This window comes from Pholcus phalangioides, unplaced genomic scaffold, assembly GCF_987345545.1.
Source record: "Pholcus phalangioides strain wild (caught in Gottingen) unplaced genomic scaffold, Ppha-v1.0 ptg000001l_1, whole genome shotgun sequence".
Classification (NCBI taxonomy): domain Eukaryota; kingdom Metazoa; phylum Arthropoda; class Arachnida; order Araneae; family Pholcidae; genus Pholcus; species Pholcus phalangioides.
Genome location: NW_028301594.1, coordinates 16,816,311 through 16,836,230, shown reverse-complemented (window position 1 = coordinate 16,836,230; position 19,920 = coordinate 16,816,311). Strand labels below are relative to the sequence as shown.

General features: G+C 34.5%; 1 protein-coding gene across 2 annotated transcripts in view; it reads left to right on the top strand.

Moving 5' to 3' along the window:
* The window catches only part of LOC149089980 (uncharacterized), a 59,011-nt gene extending 42,071 nt beyond the window's left edge, over positions 1–16,940 (top strand). The window contains exons 14-25 of one of the 2 annotated variants that reach the window (XM_089231723.1): positions 60–121; positions 5,649–5,728; positions 7,103–7,232; positions 7,716–7,785; positions 9,486–9,559; positions 10,259–10,318; positions 10,612–10,732; positions 10,867–10,953; positions 13,306–13,357; positions 15,247–15,390; positions 15,573–15,660; positions 16,366–16,940. In XM_089231723.1, the coding sequence (XP_089087849.1) occupies positions 60–121; positions 5,649–5,728; positions 7,103–7,232; positions 7,716–7,785; positions 9,486–9,559; positions 10,259–10,318; positions 10,612–10,732; positions 10,867–10,953; positions 13,306–13,357; positions 15,247–15,390; positions 15,573–15,660; positions 16,366–16,428 (1,031 nt within the window). In that variant the 3' untranslated portion in view covers positions 16,429–16,940. The remainder of the gene's footprint in view (positions 1–59; positions 122–5,648; positions 5,729–7,102; positions 7,233–7,715; positions 7,786–9,485; positions 9,560–10,258; positions 10,319–10,611; positions 10,733–10,866; positions 10,954–13,305; positions 13,358–15,246; positions 15,391–15,572; positions 15,661–16,365) is intronic. The other variant, XM_089231731.1, reaches the window with a different exon arrangement.
* Positions 16,941–19,920: the final 2,980 nt, after the last annotated feature.

The window sequence follows — 19,920 nt, the reverse complement described above, 5'->3', positions numbered from 1 at the left end:
GTGTTTTTGTTAGCTTAGATAATTTTACTAGTATGTTAATCATTTTTTATGTTTTTCAGCTTTGTACAATTTTGACACATCTGTGATTACAACTGATATTCTTCAGTCAGTTTATGATGTGGTAAGTGTATGTCATCAGGTTTTATCTATTTTTATATTTGTTTTATCTCTTCTAGTGGTTCTATACATGTTTATTGACTCTAAATGAGTGTGTGCCAGAAAATTATATTTATATAGATTCCTTAGAAATTTGTCTTAAAAGTGTTTATTATCATAGTTTGAATGAAGGTGATATATTAACCCTTTACCGATTCTTGAAGGATACTGGGAGGTTCGTGAAAATAACCTATTTTTGCTTTCTGAAATGGACTCGTCCAAACTTTCACCTCTCACCTAATCCCCCGTCCTTCCTTCCATTCAGTTCCTATTCATGCCGGCCACAGCGTTGCTGTTCATTTTTTCGTTTCAAGGTACCCTGTGGAGACAAATTGTAAACTGAAATCACCCTTCTTTATACAGCATTTTTCTTTTATGTAAAGGAGTAGGCACCCAACTCTTTTTTTCTTCATGAAAGACATGTATATATGCATACGAGTTAATTTTATCCCTGTACGCGTATACGGGTCCAGCTGAAGGTCCGGTTAGTTATTTATTCGTGAGCGGCGGTATATCGCCCTTTCTCTTCAAGATATTCTCGCCAACTTTGCCAACTATTTTTTCCTTTTCTCGATTTTTTTTTATTTTGTAGAAGTGAACTATTAATATATGAATTTTTAATTCAAAAGACAACTTCAAAAATTAGAAAAGACAACTGCTTCCAGATATAAACTTTCGTGTATCTCGATATGAAAACAAATAAGCTTTACCAAAAAAAATTCAGGCCCCATTCCAATTTTACGTTAGTATCAGGAGGGGGGAGGGGGTGTATTCGTTGATTTTTGATTACGAGAAGGGCGACAGTACGAAGCTTGTAAAAACATGAAATTGGGTTCAGGCTGGTGTCATTTTTTTGAGTGGAGTGTCTGTGCTATGCCGACTTTTGACAAAGACAGAGGAGTACAAATATTGGCAAAATTCTGCCGACAAAAGAGGAATCTAATTTATTTTTGGTTCTGTCAGAGAAATTACGAATAACTGACGTTCTCCCCAGGGCCGCAACCAGATGCGTGGTCACCTGGGGCAAGTGCGCATTTTGGCACCCCTTTGTAATGTTGAAGGTAAGGTTTTCCGTCTGCTCCCCCCCCCCCAAGTTACTGCTCTGGTTCGCCTCCTCCATTAGAAAACAAAAAGTGAAGATGTAACGAAATATTTTCGCACACTTGTTGCTGGTGATACGTTGAAAGTTACAGGCGTACAACTAGGAACATGATCGCAACGTATTGGAGGCGAGGGGATAAACTTAATTTTTCCGCTTTCAAAGTTGCAAAAAGTGCTTATGCACAGTATATCTCCTTGAAAAACTTCACCCTGCTACTGTGCCTCTAGTTCCAGCCATATTGAACTTCCTCCAACTCTTCTTATGATTGGGGGGGGGGGGGTGATATGGAAGGGCATTATGTTTACCCATGCATACAAAAGCGACATGATATTCACAAATATACGGATAACCCTTCAATCGTAATTCAACTTCCCTCCTCCCAACTGTGGCCCTCTTGCATTTTCAGTGTATCTCCGTCATAGGCGTCTGCAGAATTTTCTCGAGGGGGTAGGGGTTCAAAATTTTTTCCTTCTGGGGGCTAGGTTACGTTTTTTCCTGCAAAATAACACTATAATCTCGGTTTGAGGGGAGGGATTAGAACCTCAATATCCCCCCCCCCCGTACGCCAATGATCTTTGTCCACGCTTATGCTTGTGATAAAAAGTAATCAGAGAGGGAAATCCCCTTCTTATTGGTTAACATAGCATATAAAAGGTATTATTATTAACAAGTGGGGAGCGACATTCATGTCATACAAAAGGTATTTAGTTTCGATATAGCATTTTTTTTACCGAAATAATTTTTTTCTAATTTTTTGTTGACTTGGAGGAGGGGATACGGACCCTCTATGCACCTCCCTGCTTACGCCTCTGCTTATGACGATATATTATCCACTATCCTATCTCCTTATAGCTATGATATACGTGTACTTGTGGTCTCTTGTTCGTGACTATATACTCGCTGTCGGAACTTTCAATTGGAGAATCGGAATCACCTGAATCCTCATCAAACAAAATACGACGAATTTCTTCATACACGAGACTTTCTTTAGGCATTTTCCAAATCGAAAGTGATGCTTCAAATCGATAATTGATAACTTAAACATAGAAATGATAAATATTTAAAATTCTCAAGAGTAAGGAAAAAGGTCAACCTATTCACGTTTGGATAGAAATGGAATGCGAGTTTTGAAGAAAAATATCTATTAGTAAAACCAACGTTGACCTTTGGATAAGATCGTATCTGTGGGGAAGAAAAGCGGCTGGCCATTTTCTGAATGCACTACCTAGAAGCGATAGAAAACTCGATTTGGGAGCCATACGAAAACTTTACAATCAATTTTGTTGTATGTATTCACGTACTAATCCGGTGCCAGTGTACTTTATTTGGAACACTCCCATAGAAACAGCCCACTTATAAGGTATTATCTGCTTCGTAAGAAAAAGAGAGGTAAAATCACTATGTGGAAGTGTCCCTTTTGCGAAAATGAGTTTTTCAAACTTGACAATGAAAGGACATAAATCCCCTGAACAAATTACAGCCGTGCCTTTTTTGCTCACGTTGACTGTCTTCTTATCAATAATCCTAACCCCAGTTGGTAGTAACCGCAGATGTTTATCAAAACGCTAGATCCGTAGAAAATGAGGAAGTCTCATGCTCAGATACTACTACAATCGGGCAACAATCAGAGGCGTATTTACTGTTTTGCCTCCCTTCTTCCATTCTATTCTAATATTCTTGACCACTTATTCCTAGAATTCACCACCCTGGGAAATACCCGTCTTGGACTCCCGCTCCTGTGAAAACGCCTGTGTCTGTAAATCAGTAAATCACGCTTTGGGCCACTCGCATGCTGGCATACTGCTTCGGTCATTCACGTGCTCACACAATCTATACGTTCCCCCCTTTTGGTCACTCCCATGATAGCACGCTCTATGCCACGATTAAGATCGCTCACTGACCTGGCATAGTCGCTCTTTAGGTTACGTTTTGGTCATCCACATGCTTGCACCCCATCAAGGTCACGATTTTGATCGCTCATTAACCAGGTCCCTCGCTCTGTAGTTCTTTGCTTGGTCATTAACACGCTTGCAACAATTCTAGGTCACGCTTTTGATCGCTCACCGACCTGGGGTCACTCGCTTTCTCTTTTGGTCATCCACGTACTTGCACACGCTCTAAGTCAGGGTTTCACAATTCCCAGGCACCAGGTCACTATGACGAATATAGAAATTTGGCGTTGGTGCCTAAAATATTATATGTTTGATTGCTAAATTGAAGTGTTAGGATAACAAAGTTTTTGGTAATTATGTCAGCGTGTCTACCAACATGGAGAAGGGTTGCTGAGTCCTAGATAAGCTGAAAAAAAGCATTATTTTCAAAATAAAGCCATTATTTAAAAAAAAATGCTTGGCTCCTATGAAATTTGGTTGGTGCTTAAATTATTTTTTGATTTGTCAAGCCCTGCTCTAGGTCACTCACTCTCTAGGCAGAAACTGATTTATGATTTTGCCACTCTTTTCACATTCTACTAATTTTCTCGGCCACTCATTCCTCAAACCTGCCGCCCTTTGCTATAGCTCGCTAGGCTCCCCCTGTAACAATGTGTTTCCCCCCCCCCACATTCTTTATTTAGGTGGGTTCTTTTATCATTGCACGGCCATTTTATGCACGAAAATGGGCATAATTGAGCCTGTGCAGTCTGGTGCCAAATCCTAAAGGCAGCCGTCCCAGAAGGAAGTCAAATCGTATTGCTACAGGTTTGTGTACTAACCTCTCAACTAACAATCAAAAACCTTAGTAATACGCTAAAGAAATAAAACAACACTTGCAAAATTGTGCACAAAATGAAATATACTACTTAGTATTATACTACTATCACGGGCTCAGTTCATGTGCATGTTAATGTCCCTTTGCAACATGCCCTTATGTTTTTTTACACAAAAAAACGTACCGTAATGTTTTTGCTTTTTACAAATTTTTCTTCATTGCTTTTACAGTTCTAGTAAATAATATCGGTCGGCGATTAGTCATGTTTATTCAAACATAGAGGGTTTTCTTTGTGTGAACTGAAAATATGCGTATTGATGACCAGGGCCGCAACTAGGGGGGGGGACAGGCGGACATGGTGCCCCGGAGGAGTGGGCGCTAATTTTTGCGGGTTGATTTTACAACTCCCAGAATCACAACAAAATGCTTTTATACATTTTTGTCACTTAAATTGCCACCGCCCTCAAATTTTCCGTCCGGGGCAGCTGTCCCTCCCTAACGCATGATCCAAATATATAACCATTAGAGAAAGTAACAGAACTTGCGAAGCATATGGCCGTTAGGAAGGTTGTGAACGTTTTCAAGCAGGACCGTTCCCAGTTTCATAGTAAAAATTCATTTCAGCTTATGTAGAGAATCTTTTCATGTTTTTCATTCGATACGAGGGGGCATCATCCCCATAACAATAATTGTTACAATAGTACATTAAAATTCATTTTCACTTCTAAAAATCTTAGTAGGAGTAAAATACTTCTCCGAATTTTGGGTAAAGGAAAGTTCTTTTCATGAGAGTATCGCCATAATTGTAATAAAAAAAAGAATAAAACATTTTCTGAAAATTTCAGAAGATGGAGGCTTTCAGAAGTTCAGTACGGATAACATTACACAAATGACACAGAACTTTCGGAAATCTAGCAATGTTCCAATTAATAAATTGCCAGGATTTTGTTCAGATAGAACACCTGTTATGACAGGCTCAATAAATTGTGTTGGTACGCAACTAATAAAACAAAATTATTTGATGCTGCGTGTCCTTTTTTTTGCACATAAGCTAGCTCTAATTGTAAGTCAAGTTCCAGGAAAACGCAACAATCGCAAAAGTACAAGATACCATAAATTCTAAATATCTAAACAATATAATCTATTATAAGCAATAAAATTTAACACATCTTAATAATTTTAAAATTACTTTCCCAAAATTATTTCGCCAACGTCGTGGGTAACAACATGATAGTGTAACCTCTCGTTTTGTTGTATTGTTGCAAACAACAGTCAGCTTTATCGAAGTGGAGCTTCCGGAATCCAACTGATGGGGCGTATACGCTTGTCTTTCTCGTTCCCGCCTCTGACGACAGCTGTCAATCAACCCTCCCTGCCCTTTCACAAAAATGTCTTATATACCCATACCCCCCATCACGGCCGGCTACGAGCGGTTTGGCTGTTTGCATGTAGAGCCGTCTACGGCCGGATTGGTTTTTATAGAGTTAATGAAAACTTATTTTTTACTTTTTTGTGCATATAGTGGTATAGTTTAAAATTAATTATTTGACCATATCTTAAATAACCTCAAAATCAGCAATTTCAGCTCCACTGGCTGTATAGAGATTTTATAACTTATTGTTAGAATAACTTTGTTCTCAAAAAGTAAAAAGTTAGTATGAATATTCATTTATTCTTATAGAGACCCACTTCTGAAGAACTGGAGATTATCCGCAATCATCAAGCTACGAATCCCACAGTGCCTCTAGACAAGCCTGAACAGTAAGTGCAGCAAAAGTTTATATTAAACTAGATTTTGCATTATTCATATCGTATGACTTGGTTTATAATGTAAATATAGGGTAGTGCCAAATATAAATACATTCTTCAATGTACAGTCAATGATGACATTGTACAGAATTCGACTAATTTATCTCCTGTGCTTTTTCTTATAATTATGGTCACAGAAATACCCTTTTTAAAAGTTTACCCGTGCCCTTTTAAAATATCTTTATACAAGTAATAGTTTAAAGAGGGCAGAACTGACTGTTAGATACAATGGCCGCCCTTACCAGACATGAGGCCCGGTACAAAAGTAATAGTGGGGCCAGAAGTGTCTTAATAATTTTGGGGTCCCCTAGCCCCAATTTTGCATATTTTGTGAAAAAGGAAGGGGGAATTGACAAATAAAAAATTCATGCATTATAACAAAGTATACTGAAAAATTCCCAACAAAAAAATAGAAAAAAATTTGCATCAACAGATAAATGTAATGAAAATTTCTTACAAAAAAAATGTTTAAATTGACGAAAGAAATAATTTTTTGAAACCAATTAGAATTGGAGCCTAATAAAAAATTTCTGAGAACTAATAAATTCAGAATTGATGAATCAAAAATTAAAAAAATAATTGACGGATAATCCCAGCACCCATGAAATAATTCCAGACCCGATGAAAATTCAGAATAAATAAAAAATTCTTCTGATGAAAATTCAGAATTTACGGAAGCAATCATCTTTACCGCGAATGCGGAGCCTCAAAAACAGGCCCGGTGCGCCACACTTGTCGCACATCCCTAAGGATGGCTCTGAGATAAACATTTAAAATAAGAGTAGTGTATATAATATGTAAGCTGTGGTGAGATTCAAATAATTTTATACAACTGGTTCGCTGCGAAACTGATTGTTGGTTGGTTGAAATTAATTGTTCTTGCCAACACATCTTCACCACATGCATCTTAGATCCTTCATTGTGCAACTGCAATTTTAATAACGGTCTGCCAAACGAGATAAAAAAATTAGGTATCATTCTACTAAACAGACTGTGCACTGCAACTGTATGTAGATATTTATAAATGTCAATGGTACTGGTTAGTTATCAGAACAACAGCCGATTGGAAATGAAGAATCCAGCCAAGTCTTATGTAGAGTTTTTTTTATGGGAAAAAAGTCATCCCTTCAATCAAAAATATGAATATTAAAGCCAGTCTACCATCAAAAGCATTCTAAATTATGACAATTTAAAACAAAAATGTGTCAATCATAGTCTTGATTATTGGCCAGTACCATTTCAACTAAAATGTAATGTGAGAGAAATGTCCAGAACCTAATACTGACAGCTTTGTCTGAAATTGATTTCAATTATTTTGTTTACCAGGTTTCTGTTTGACTTGTCACGTATACCGGAATATGCTCACCGTGTAGAGTGTATCATGTTTCATTCGTCCTTTGCAGAGAATATTGGTAATATTGAGAATAGGCTGAACAATCTTAAAGTAACATGTGATGTAAGATAATAAGATGATATATTTTTTAATTTGTATATCTTTTACATGAAATCATTAAAGTTGGACTTGAGAATGTTTTTAAATTCTCAACACACGAGGTCATTTTGAATGTTATTTCCTTTTCTTTGTTTTTTTGTATGCCATCTGTTTGTAGGTTTAAAAAAATTCATGTGTTTTTTTTAGTTTCATTGTATGGATTTTATCTATTTTTTATTTATCTCCCCATAAATTTAAATAATTTATTCTTGAATTCTTATCTGAAGGTGAGTTGCAATATACGTTTTTTTTTAAGGAGTCTCATAAATTAATAGTGTTTACTAAATTCAATTTTAATCAATACTTACAATCTTGTATTGATCACTTACAGATGATGGGATCTGTACAAAAGTTAAGCTTGAATTTTCTTTTAATTACTATATTGCATTGTAGTTGAGTTAACCTGAATTTCCATGCATTTTTCATATTGATTTTTTTTTCTTTTAGTTTATTACAGGTAAACAAGTCCAGAAAGTTCTAAGCATAGTTTTAGCATTAGGCAACTACATGAATGGAGGTAATTTTTTTAAATCATTTTTAATCATATTTTAATTTTTTTTGATAGGGTGTATCAATATTTTGGGTGCCAAAGAAATGTGTTTGTTTTTTTAACATAATGGGGCTGTGGTAGTTTCATTCATAATATTTAACTTTTATAACTTTTACAAAGGTAAAAAATTAGGTCTAAGTTATATCTGTGATCAGTTGGTTAATTTGGCTAATCTCAGGATCTGGATGCTTCCACTATTCCTTATTTATCAGAGTGTTATCTAATCAGTTAAATTGTAGTAAAATGTTTTTTTTTTTACTCTTTTCAACAAATAAGTGTTAAAATGTCTTTGGATTCTAAAAATTTGTATGCATCATCTTTTTAACCTTTTAATGTGCAGAGATAAGATATCTTGGCTCTGCATAATATGGAAGAATTCAATACTCTGTCTCCTCCTTCCTTTTAAGTCTCTTCATTGGAAATCCTGTGAACAGGAAATTGATTGGCTAATTTATATTTCTTTACCTCAACATTGTGTGTTATGTGCATGTGTTTTTTTTTTAATTTTCTCTTTCGCTACGGTTTGATGAGTAAAACAAAATCTAGTATTACATATTAATAGTAATCTAGGACAGGGCGTTCTCCAAATGTGTCCCACTGCTCCCCTGACAAAGGCTTTTCAAAGTCATTCTTTCTTTTCCTCCTGGGGAGTTGCAGATAAACGTTGATTAGAGTAAAGGGCACAGAGGGTGGGAAAAGTTTGAGAACCTCCCACCTAGTGTTAATAAATCTAGTTGTTAAACATAATAAATTACAATAAGTATTAATACAGTCAATGCCTGCTATAGTGACCATTCCATTACAACGACCAGTAGGATAAGTTCCAAATGTTTTCATAGAACGCTATCACATGTTTTACTTTCAATATAATGACTCTCCCAATATAACGTTCATTTTCAACGGAACATAGGGGGTCATTATATCGAGCATGGATAGGGCAAAAGGTCATTGGGAGCAGGGCGAAGAATTGAAAACCTGTTTTTTACCCTTCATATCCTATATATTAATGATAATATCAATTTTAAAGATTTTTTATCTTAGGTACTTCAACCATATACAGTCAAACCTCGTTAGTGTGTCACCCGGGTAAAGTGTCACTCCACTTACTGGGTCACTTCTTGGAAATCCCAGTTCTCCTCTATGAGGGTTCTAATGTCACTGAACTCTTGATAATGCGTCACCCAACTCTACTTAAGAGGTCACTTTTGTGAAAGCACTCTTTCGAAAATTACCATTCAAATTAGAAACTTTTCATGCAATATACACTCTTACCACGTCAAAGATCTACCTAGCATTTCAAAAGCAGAACCTGCTGTAGTCTCCATGTATCAATAGGGAGATGGAACTAGTGCGAGGCCATGGCTTACTTCACTTAATGAGTCACTCCACTTACGAAGTCATATTTTTGTTCTCCTAAGAATGACTTGTTAACGAGGTTTGACTGCATCATTCAAATTTGTTACCAAAAGCCTGTACGTAAAAGGGTTCTGCTCAAGTTATGTGCTGTTATTCCATCTAGATAATGCAAATATTATATACATTATCATTCTTAATTTGACCCATTTACATATTTTTGTTACCCATGTAAAATTGTTCAGATATATGTGCTCAAAGTTTGTAAGACCAATGCAGTCTTCCCATTCAATATTTATTGTCTTTCCATTTAGGGAATTCAAATAGGGGGCAAGCAGATGGGTTCGGACTCGAAATCCTTCCAAAGCTTAGAGATGTGAAGAGCAAGGTAAGAGCAAAATGTCTGTCTTCCCCCTGTCAATTACAAAGTTATATACAAGTGTAATAATAGTTTTTAACCCTTTCAGTGGCAATCCCAAGATATTTCGTCTTATGATCTGCTTTATTTCAGATACCCCGAAATATCGGCTTCTTAAAACATGTTAAGGTTTTATTTTACAGTAAAACATGTTTTCCATCCCCCCCCCTCCCCCCCACAATCAATCAATTGCCAGTGGACAGAGTCAACTCTTGTCCAAGGTGAGATAAGAGAAGTAGCGAGGAAAATAGACTGTTTTTTCCCCCTTTCAGCACAGTAAAGAAATATTTGCTGAGATACAAATAATACAAAAAGATTTTTCCCCGAAAAAATAAGTGTTTCTCTCCCTAGAAAGTCATGGCAGGTGTTATTGTTTCATAGTGAGGGAAATAAAAGCGATGGGCTGAGTATAAATTTTCTTTCCAGGAGTGGGGAGGGGGAAGCAGTTATCAGCTCGCAATCTTAAAAAAAATATTTTTCTTGAATATAGGTGGTAATTTGTAGAGATTTTGAAATTTCAAATGTGGCACTTATAGTTTTTTATCATGAAAATTTTGAGAACTGCTTAAAGGGTTAAGAAAGAATTTTTTGTTTTCATTTTACCTCTGCAGACTGAATAGATGCCCATATATTTGCTGTGTTACATGTAATTTTTTTCCAATGTTGCAGGACAATTCTTTGACCCTTTTGCACTATATTGTTCATGTCTATGTGACAGTTCATGAGAAGGTAAATTAATATCATTTGTTCAATTTAATCATAATTTGGCTTACAAATTTGGCATTAACTTTTAATCTATGAGGGCTTAGATTTTAAAATTTATGACCGCAACTTTTTATAATAAGATCATTTTTGTTGTGATTAGCTTTATAAAATTTGGTATTAGACCTACTGAAATAATTCTTTGCAATATATTTTTGTGTTTTTATTGTATAAAATTTTTTTATTAAATAATTGATGTTGTGCTTCTTTTTCCTTTCAAATAACCTCTATTATGACACTCAATGTGAATTTTTTTTAAGGATGTTTCAACAGAATCTGTGCTGTTACCTCTACCTGAACCTGGTGATGTAGACCGAGCTGGGAACACAAATTTTGAAGAGATTGAGAAAGATTTGAAGAAAATTGAAAATCAGATTAAAAGTAAGTCTTCGTTACTATAAATATGTAGATAATGATATGAATTTTTTTTTCTTTTTGATAAGCAGAAGTGTGCTCAAAGTTTTTTCATTCAATAAAATGAAATTGTTTTATTCTTTGTTTATTTCCTTGGATAGGTTGTGAAAGGAAAGTAGAGAAAATACTTGCTTCTTCAGACAATAGTAAGAATTTGAAAGTGATGATGGACACCTTCATTACAAAAGGTAACTTATTTTTTTCCTTGAAAATAATATGATGCATATCTATTAATCTGATTCAAAGAAAGATATTTTCTGGGTATTAGTGCTGAAATATAAACATATTTCTCTCCTTGGGAAATTGAACCTGGGTCCTCTTGCATACTGGCAAGTGTGCTACCTATGCACCAAAGAGGACTCTTCTTACTGATTAAACACACGTATAGTAGCATGATGTGCTGAGTGTAGGCAGGGCCGTCTTAAGAGCATCATGGGCCCCCGGGCCAAACGATTTTTCTGAGGCCCTACCAGGCAAATTTTCGAATATCTCAACCAGATCCCATTTTTGTGAGGCCCCCAGGCCATGCCCATGTGGGCCCATGCCTTAAGATGGCACTGAGTGTAGGCGTTGCAGCAAACGCAGAGATAGGGGTAAAAGTCTGAGAGTGGGCACAATGATGATTGCTGGAGGGTCATGGTGATGATAGTTCATATATATTGGATCAGTTGGCTCCGCCTTTGATGCTGGGGGGAGTGCCTCCCCCATATATCTCCAACTATGCGTTGCAGCTTCTCTTAAACTTCAGAAAATACTCCTCAGATGGTGACAGTAGAGGAAAGATGATATCCTTTCCTATAATCTGTCTTGATTGTCTTGGCCTTTTTATTTTACATGTCATGACTCAAATTTCTTCTGTTAATAGTTTATGTACTACTACTTAATGCATGCACCTTATACACATTTCTGTGTGGAATTTCTAACAAATCGGTACATGCCAGAACATGTTGTGTGAGTGTGCATGTATATGCGTGGCTCTAACTTATTTATGTTTTCAGAGTTATGCTTGTTTTGTTTACTTGCTGGTGCTGCCATTATCTTCCCTACTTTGAAGTAAAGTGATAAACGCTTGATTTTTTTTTTTCTTGTTATATAAATATTGTGTTGAAGGTCTGCCTGCTCTCTGCAGAAGGATTTTTTTTTCAAATGGAAGACCAGCTTGTGCATTTGTGCCTCGAAGTTGTACTGCAAAATACCTCCTGTTAGTACTGTGGTTTCTCAATACCCCTAAGAAAGATGTCAAAGTGAGAGCGTTTGGCTATAAAAAATCATTGGGAAATGAAATTGAGTCAAGCATAAACAGTAACTTCAACTGATTCTTTGGGCATATAAACCCGATATTTTTAACAGTACACAATTTTTTACTCTTGGGCGTGACTCTTTGGGCACTCATTGATGAGTGCATAAATGGCAGGAATATTTATTTCTAAAGTCAGCTCAATAATCAGATTTCAAGCAAATTAATGTCAAAGTAGATCATAAAAACCTTGTTTTAGGGCAAAAGACTTCATATTAGTTGCTTTTGATGAACTGTATTTAGCCTGGGACAATCCTTGAATCACGAGTCTATTGCATTTTGCTTTGAACTTTTGGAATGCAATCTAAGATCAACTGCTGAACTTGCTGGAAATTTTATGAGAAAGGTTAAAAAAATTGTTTTATTTTGGTACAAAAAAAAGTATTGTCATCCTATAATGAAACCTTGTACATAAAATATTTGAAAAAAAGGATGGACACACACAAAAGTCACACAAAAGGGGTTAATTTTTTGCTCTATAGAGAGCAGGTCATTGCAGATTTTTTTTCTCAATAGCTGTAATAGGTAAGATATGATGTTCTCAATCTAAAACTGTCAAAAAGTCATTAAAAAAAATTTATGTTCAAGGTTTTTATTATAAGGTGACGATATGGGAAAAAAATAATGATTGCATAAAAAAAATAGTGTGGGTATGTATGTGCTAGGAGACAATAATGCATTTTTGTTTCTCTCATTTCCTTTTTTTATTACAATTAGCTCTTACTTTTAAAACTCCCTTCTTATACCTTCTATCTTTTAACTTTAGTCGAAAACAAATTCAGTCTGTTTTGTTTTGTCTTGAATGACTCTTTACCAATGAATGGTAGGATAAGTCTTAAATGTTTTTACATAACGACTCTTCTGTGTGTTTTCCTGTCAATAAAACTACTTCCCAATCTAATATCTATTTTGTGTAGAACGATAGGGGTCGTTATAGTGAGTATCAACTGTAGTAATGATATATGAAAATGCATGTTAGCACATGTAATCAAATAACATTGAAGGCCAGTCTGTTGATTTCTGGAAGTGTAAAAAAGTTTAACTCGTGTTTTGAATCACAAAATTTTTTATTCAAAATCAGTTCTGATATCAAAATAGAATGTGCCAAATTATTGATCCACTGTGTTTTAGTATTTTTCCCTGATCTAAAACATTTTTCATAGCAGTAGAATGTTCATGCTTTAATATTTGATTATGGTTATAACTATTTTCAACTTTGCATTTTCCATACATTTTGCTGCAGCATTAAAAGAGCACCGTCACCAGACAGAAAACCTGAAAAATTGCAAGAAAAAGTAAGGATATATTTTCTAAGTTTTATGCTGTACTCATGTTGAAAATGGTCAGTTAAAAATGGAATGGAAAAATGCATCGGAATTGTGACTTTCACACTTGATTGCCTTTAATTTAATGCCACAATTTGAAACAAATATAGCTAATTCTCATATAATTAATTTTTATGTTTATTTTTTCACATAGTTATATTTTTAATATAAAAACAATATTTTATCAGTTTGCAAATGCTATCGAAATTGAAACTTAAATCATTACATATAAAAGCTCTCACATATTACATATTGTTTTTTGGGTGAATGAAAATTTAAAAAATGCTATAGCTACGTGCTCACAATGAAGTGAAGAGTGGGATTACCACATCCATATCTTAAGCCCTTGCTATAGCCCCTCTTCCTTGTTAAATGAAGGTACTTGCATGTTACCGTATAAAACAGATTTTCAACCATTGAGACAGTGTGAGGCCAAATTAAAACTTTCTATGAAGTATGTGAGCCACCAAGATATACCATGGTATTCTGTCTGTTATTAAACAGGACACCCCAAATTATTGATCACTTTTATTTGCTGTTAAATTATTCCTTTGATTAAATTTGCATTTTTATTTCGAAATAATTTCTTTCACAGATTTTGATTTTTTTTATATTAATTATTTCTTTTATTAATTCTGAAATTATTTTATTTATCCTAAATTTTCATTAATTGCAAAACTAGTATTTCTTCCACAAATTCATAACTTTTTTCATGAATTATTACTTTTAACCATTTTTAAATTGTTCTAGATAACTCTAAAATTATTTTGATCAGTAGTTCTGCCATTATTTCTCTTTCAGTAATTTTCTATTTGTCATTAATATTATGGATTATCATAAATTATGAATATTTTTTCAATAATTCTGAAATTATTTCTTTTATTAAGGTGTTTTTTAGCATTTCTGTAATTATGTGTGTCTTTTGGATACTGGATTTTGCCTCTTGAAATACTGTATATGAAATCATAGGCTCAAAAAGTTCATTGAAATCATTAGGCCTCAAAAACTATGTCTCTATTTTCGCTATAGGTTCCCCAAATTCGTATGACAGACCTTTTAAATGAATCAAATTAAAAACATTACCATTTAATTTGGAAAGTATATCACAGTGCTAAATACAGGAAAGATTTTAGTGGCCCATTTTCTTTTCTTTCAATTCTCCAATTTTTTTCCCTTTAATTTAATGGTTTTTCCATGTAAAGTAGCTATTTCCCCAAAGTGGTCAGTGGGCCACATAAAAAAGCTCTGAGGGCCACCCCTGTTATAAAATCATATCTCATCGAAGGTCAGATTGTTGATCTTTGTAAGTGCACTATAACGATAACCCCAGCCGCTGTGGTGGTCCAGTGGTCAAAGTAACGGCCTTGTGTCGTGAGGTCCCAGGTTCAAACCCCACCGTCACCACAGTTGGTGGTCGGCTGAAGTTGGTTTTCTGGGGTTCCCAACTTCAAGGCGCGAATGCGAGCTGATCTCCCCTTTAAAAAGTCTCGCCATAGAGAGCAACAGACCTACAAACAGCACAAATGTAATTCAATCATAACACATTCACTTCACTTCTGAAATATAGATGGCGGCACTGAAAAATCAAACACAACACTACATACGCATTCAGACTGTTAGGTACGCACACAGTTACACTTCCGGCACAATTCACTAGCTAGTAAATCCCCTATAGATGGTGATAGACCTGAGTTGTGCTCGGTTTGAAAGAAAGAAAGAAGTGCACGATGTAAAAACTCAACTTAGATGATTTGAATAATATTTTGATTCAATAAGTTTCAATTCAAAAGTAAATGTTCCAGTATTAAAATGCAGCAATTTGTTTTAGCCCTCTGAATGTTTTTCCCCAATTCTTCCAGATTTAAAAAGACCAAAAACTTTTTCAAGTTCCAGCCGAAATCACAAAAAGAAAGTGAATGGCCAAAAGAGTTTTTCGGTCTGTGGACATCATTCTGTCTTGACTTCAAGGATATTTGGAAGAAAGAGCAGCAGAAAAAGTTAAAGTAAGATCACATAATTAACCTTGAACAAATACTTTTGATTTTGAATCAATGTCTGTGTAATCTCCCTTAATTTCATTTTTTTAATGCAATTTCTGTGATACAGCAAAAACAAATTTTTGAACTTTATCTTCAAATTTCAATGTTTGGCATACTTTATTTTGCAATGATTTATTTCAAACTAGGTTGGAGAAAACTAAGAAGCATATAAATGAGATTCAGACTGAAAAACAGTCTGGGTTTGTCAAGTCAAAACGGAGATCATCTGGATTGGTAAGGATTATTATAATTTTGTTATTTATATATTAATCGTTTGCATTCTGAAATTTTTTCAAGTACTGGCTATAGTGCATTTCAAGTCTATTGTAAAGTTCTCTAAAGGTCAGGTTTTCAGCCTCAATTATCCAGGGGTGTAAAAATTTCAAAACTTTACATAATCCATTACATGATCCATTGTGTTCCCTTACCTTTCTCGTCTCTGAAATCTTAATAATGCCATCTTTTGAAATTTTCATCATTCGCTCATGAAATTTTATTCATATTATAAAGTTTTCTTCAAAAAGCTTTTTAAAAAAGTTTTTACTTAAATTTCTTGTGCCACGTGAAAAATGTGGTTTCCCGAAATCATAATTACCAATTATTTTAACCAAATGAAGTTAATTTATAGTGATCAAAAAATTAATTAATTTGAAATTTACATTAATTACAAAGAAAAACATGCTAAATTAAATCCAATTTTTTTAAACTTCTCCATTATGTTATTTAAGCAACCAGTTATCATGTATACAAAAATTGTGTAATTTTTGGTCATGAATTGGAGGAGTAGTCAAAACTGTTAAGCTTATTTTGGTAGTTTTGTTTGTAACGAAACTAATTCATTGTGTTTGTGGTGCTTATAATTTGAATAATTTAGCCATGTATTAAACGTTCTTCTTTCAAAATGTGTGGTAAATTTTTTCTTCATCCTTGTGAATGTAGAAAGCAAAGGTGACGAAAATTGTTAAGCAAAACAAAGTTGCGGAGAGGCAAGAAGTTTCTTGAAAGGAAAGGCATGAGCTCATCGATTACAATCAACAGACACAGTATTTTAAGATGTATGCTTGATTGATACGTTCGAGTCAAATCTGAACAAAGGGAAGAATGATCAGAGTCTTGTTAATGCATCAAAAGAAGAGCTGAATGAAGCTTGGTTTTTACCCGATCGTCTTGTTTAGAAACAAACATAAGTACTTTATAGTGAGGATCACCACTTGATTTCATGCTGTTCTTAATGAGTAGTGTCATTTCTCACACCCCCTCTCCCACTACGTGCTCTTTTATACATTTAAGGTGAAATCCAGACTATTATTGCATGAATGTGTGAATTTTTTGTTTTAAATACACATATACATATTTTTTAATTTGGCGCAGACAAAGAAGCATCTTCTGTGGAAAAATATTATTTCAGACCGGCAATATTCAATCATTTGTGTATTTTGAATGGAATGTGCATATCAAACATTCATTTGATTCATACATTTCTGATTGTATAAAAATAAAATTTTCTTCTAATGAAAAATTCTGTTTAGACCCAAAAAATATTTAATGTATTAATTTTTAGGATGTTTGACATGGAAATAATTTAAAAGTGAAATTGATGCTACAGATGCATGTTGAATATTTTTGAAATCCAATACTGAATGATCAAATGCAGCTAGTTCATTGGACTATCTAAAATCGACCATGTTGCAGGGCCGCAACTAGATACTTCTTCAGCTGGGGCAAGTAATTTCGGTGCTGCTTCTCCCAGTAATGTTAAATGAATGTTCAAATCAAAGGGTGTGTTTAATGACAGATCCTGTTTAGTCAAGGCCTTGACCATGTGATTCATACACAAAGCAACATTTAAATTTGAAATTTCTAAATATATATATATTTAATAATTAGAATTGAGATATATATATCTATGACCAGAGATAGGCTTGTATAGGCCTTTTAGAGAAATCCGGTATCAGGACTATCATGCGAATTTGGAATTTTTCCTTTAATGTCTTGAGATCCATACTCCTAAAAAAAATCCTCAGACTCGATAAACCATTGCTAAGTTGACATTTGAAATTATAAAGGAATAAAAAATATACATTAATGTTTTAACATTATTTTTGTTTTCTTTTCAACAAGAACAATACATTTACTTAATTAACTTATTTTCTTTTACGTAATACATATGACTTACAACACAGAAAATGAGATGGTTTTGATGATTGCTTGTTAATTGGTCCAGAAAAAAATATTGTGCCAAATGTATTGGAGAATATGAGGTATGACGTTTATTTGCACCCTGTCTTCTCTTTACTCATTTTACGTGCGTGTTATGTGCATAATTACTACCATAATTATATTTGTTAGTCTTGTATACTCACACTATATATATATACATATACGTATCAAAATCATGTCGATTGTATTTGCGAAAGAAAAAAATTGAAAAACAAAACTAAGTTTTTTACACACAAAAGATAGTGTTAGAAATGTTTTTACTGAAAGAAAAACGTACTAGCCTTTTATTTTTAAAAGTATTTCGAAAAGAATATATATATATAACTTTACAAATTACACTCCAAATAAAAACACTGTTGTATCAGTTTGGAGTTTTCTTCCTTACTGTGTTCTAGTTTGATATTCAATTTATAGCTGCGTGTATGCTATATTTTTTCAATGTTAGTGTATGTGTGTATAGGAATTTAATTTCCCATGGGTGGTTCAAAACCAAAATTTGAGGGCTTACATTGAACATTTTAAAGAATGTATATACGGTGTGCTCACCATTTATCACATTGCCTAATCTTTCATCTAATTAGCTATCTGGAACTGATGTGCTGCGATCAGGGCTGGTCCTAGAAATTCTGCCGCCCTTAAGATACGACTGTCTGAAAAGAGTTTTTTTCTTCACCTCTATTACCTTGATTCAGTGGTTCCCAAAGTGTTGGTCACGATCCCCCTTGAGCCGGGGCCGTATGTAACGTTGATGATTTAAGATGTCACGACAGAATTTCCTAAATGAAAACGTTCTGATGGAGTAAATGTATATCAAATCATTTGGAAGGGTGGGCGCATTTGTTTAAATTTTTCCCTATGGGTTTTGGAAAAATGTATGTCTTTTGAAGAATTAGTTGAGCTATTTAGCACATATATATATCATATAACACATTAAAATTCTACGTAAAATTTACTAAAAATAATTTGAAGAAAAGTTTTAATCAAGTATCACACACACACACGCAAATGTGTTTTTGCACAGTTTTAGGGGAAAACATGCAAATTGATAAATCAATATATTTATTCTGAATCCAAAGACATAACACATTTATTGAAAATCCAAGAAACGTTCTCCCCATTCCTTAGTTTTTAAAATTGTGATTCTTCGTGTTATGTTGCTTACATTTTGTTAGGTTGCGTAACAAAAAGATAGGTTTTTCCTCTCTTTTTTCGCTACGTTGCAGCAAAATACTCTAGCGAAGTAACAGCCCTGAGTCAGTTCCATCTTAACGCATGGGTCCATCTGGGCACGGCCCGGAGGCCTCAGAAAAATGAAAAGGATTTGCTAGGTAGGGCCTCAGAAAAATCACTTGGCTGGGGGCCCATGGTGCTCTTAAAACTGGCCCTGCCCCGAGTTCGTATGTTTGGAACGAGAGGAGAGAGAACATGGGAAGCAGTTGCCCTCCCGAAGACAATCAAAAACTAAAAATATTTCCAAACATTTCAGTAAAAAATTAAAATATCGAAAAAAATACCTTTGTACCGTGTTACCTTTATCAATATCTGTTATTTAAAATGCTTTTTGAAGGTTAGTAGCTCAAATTTTCTCTGGGAGAGATTCCTTGAGCTCCCCCGAATCCAATGTGCTTCCTTCTCTAAAAGTCGATCTTGCATATGCCAATGTTCGTGACCAGGGTGCAACCTGGTAATGCTAATTCTACCACAAGTCCATTATACAGCTTAATCATTGTTTGGCGCAGCATAATCTTGGTCTCCTTGCTCGTACAAAAAACAAACTCTAACCCAACCCAAATGTGCTACCCTCGAATGAATGATATCACATATCGCAGCAACTCGTTCTCCAAAAACACCCTCTACCGCCTTTGCTATTGCGATTCAACAGCACATTCTATGATCAAAAATGCTTGTCTAGGTGTCTTACCTCTTAAACTTTGTCCCATGAATTTAGAATCACCTTGTATTTTACAAGGAGAAGTCATGTGAGAAAGTCATCAATGAACTAGAATCACTTATGACACCTATCAAATAAAACTTAAAATTCTTCGGTTGAAATTAGTAATCATTTTGATTAACGTGCCATATAAAAAAAAGCAATATATGATATGATATTAGAGTTAATATTTTATACGCAATAATATACAGGGTGATTATAAAAAAACTATCCCGACATATGGGCCCCTAACTATCATACCATTCACAGAAACTGAATGAAATTTTGGCATAAGGTATTTTGATGTATGCGCTCAAGAATGATATGGAAAACAACAGTGTCAC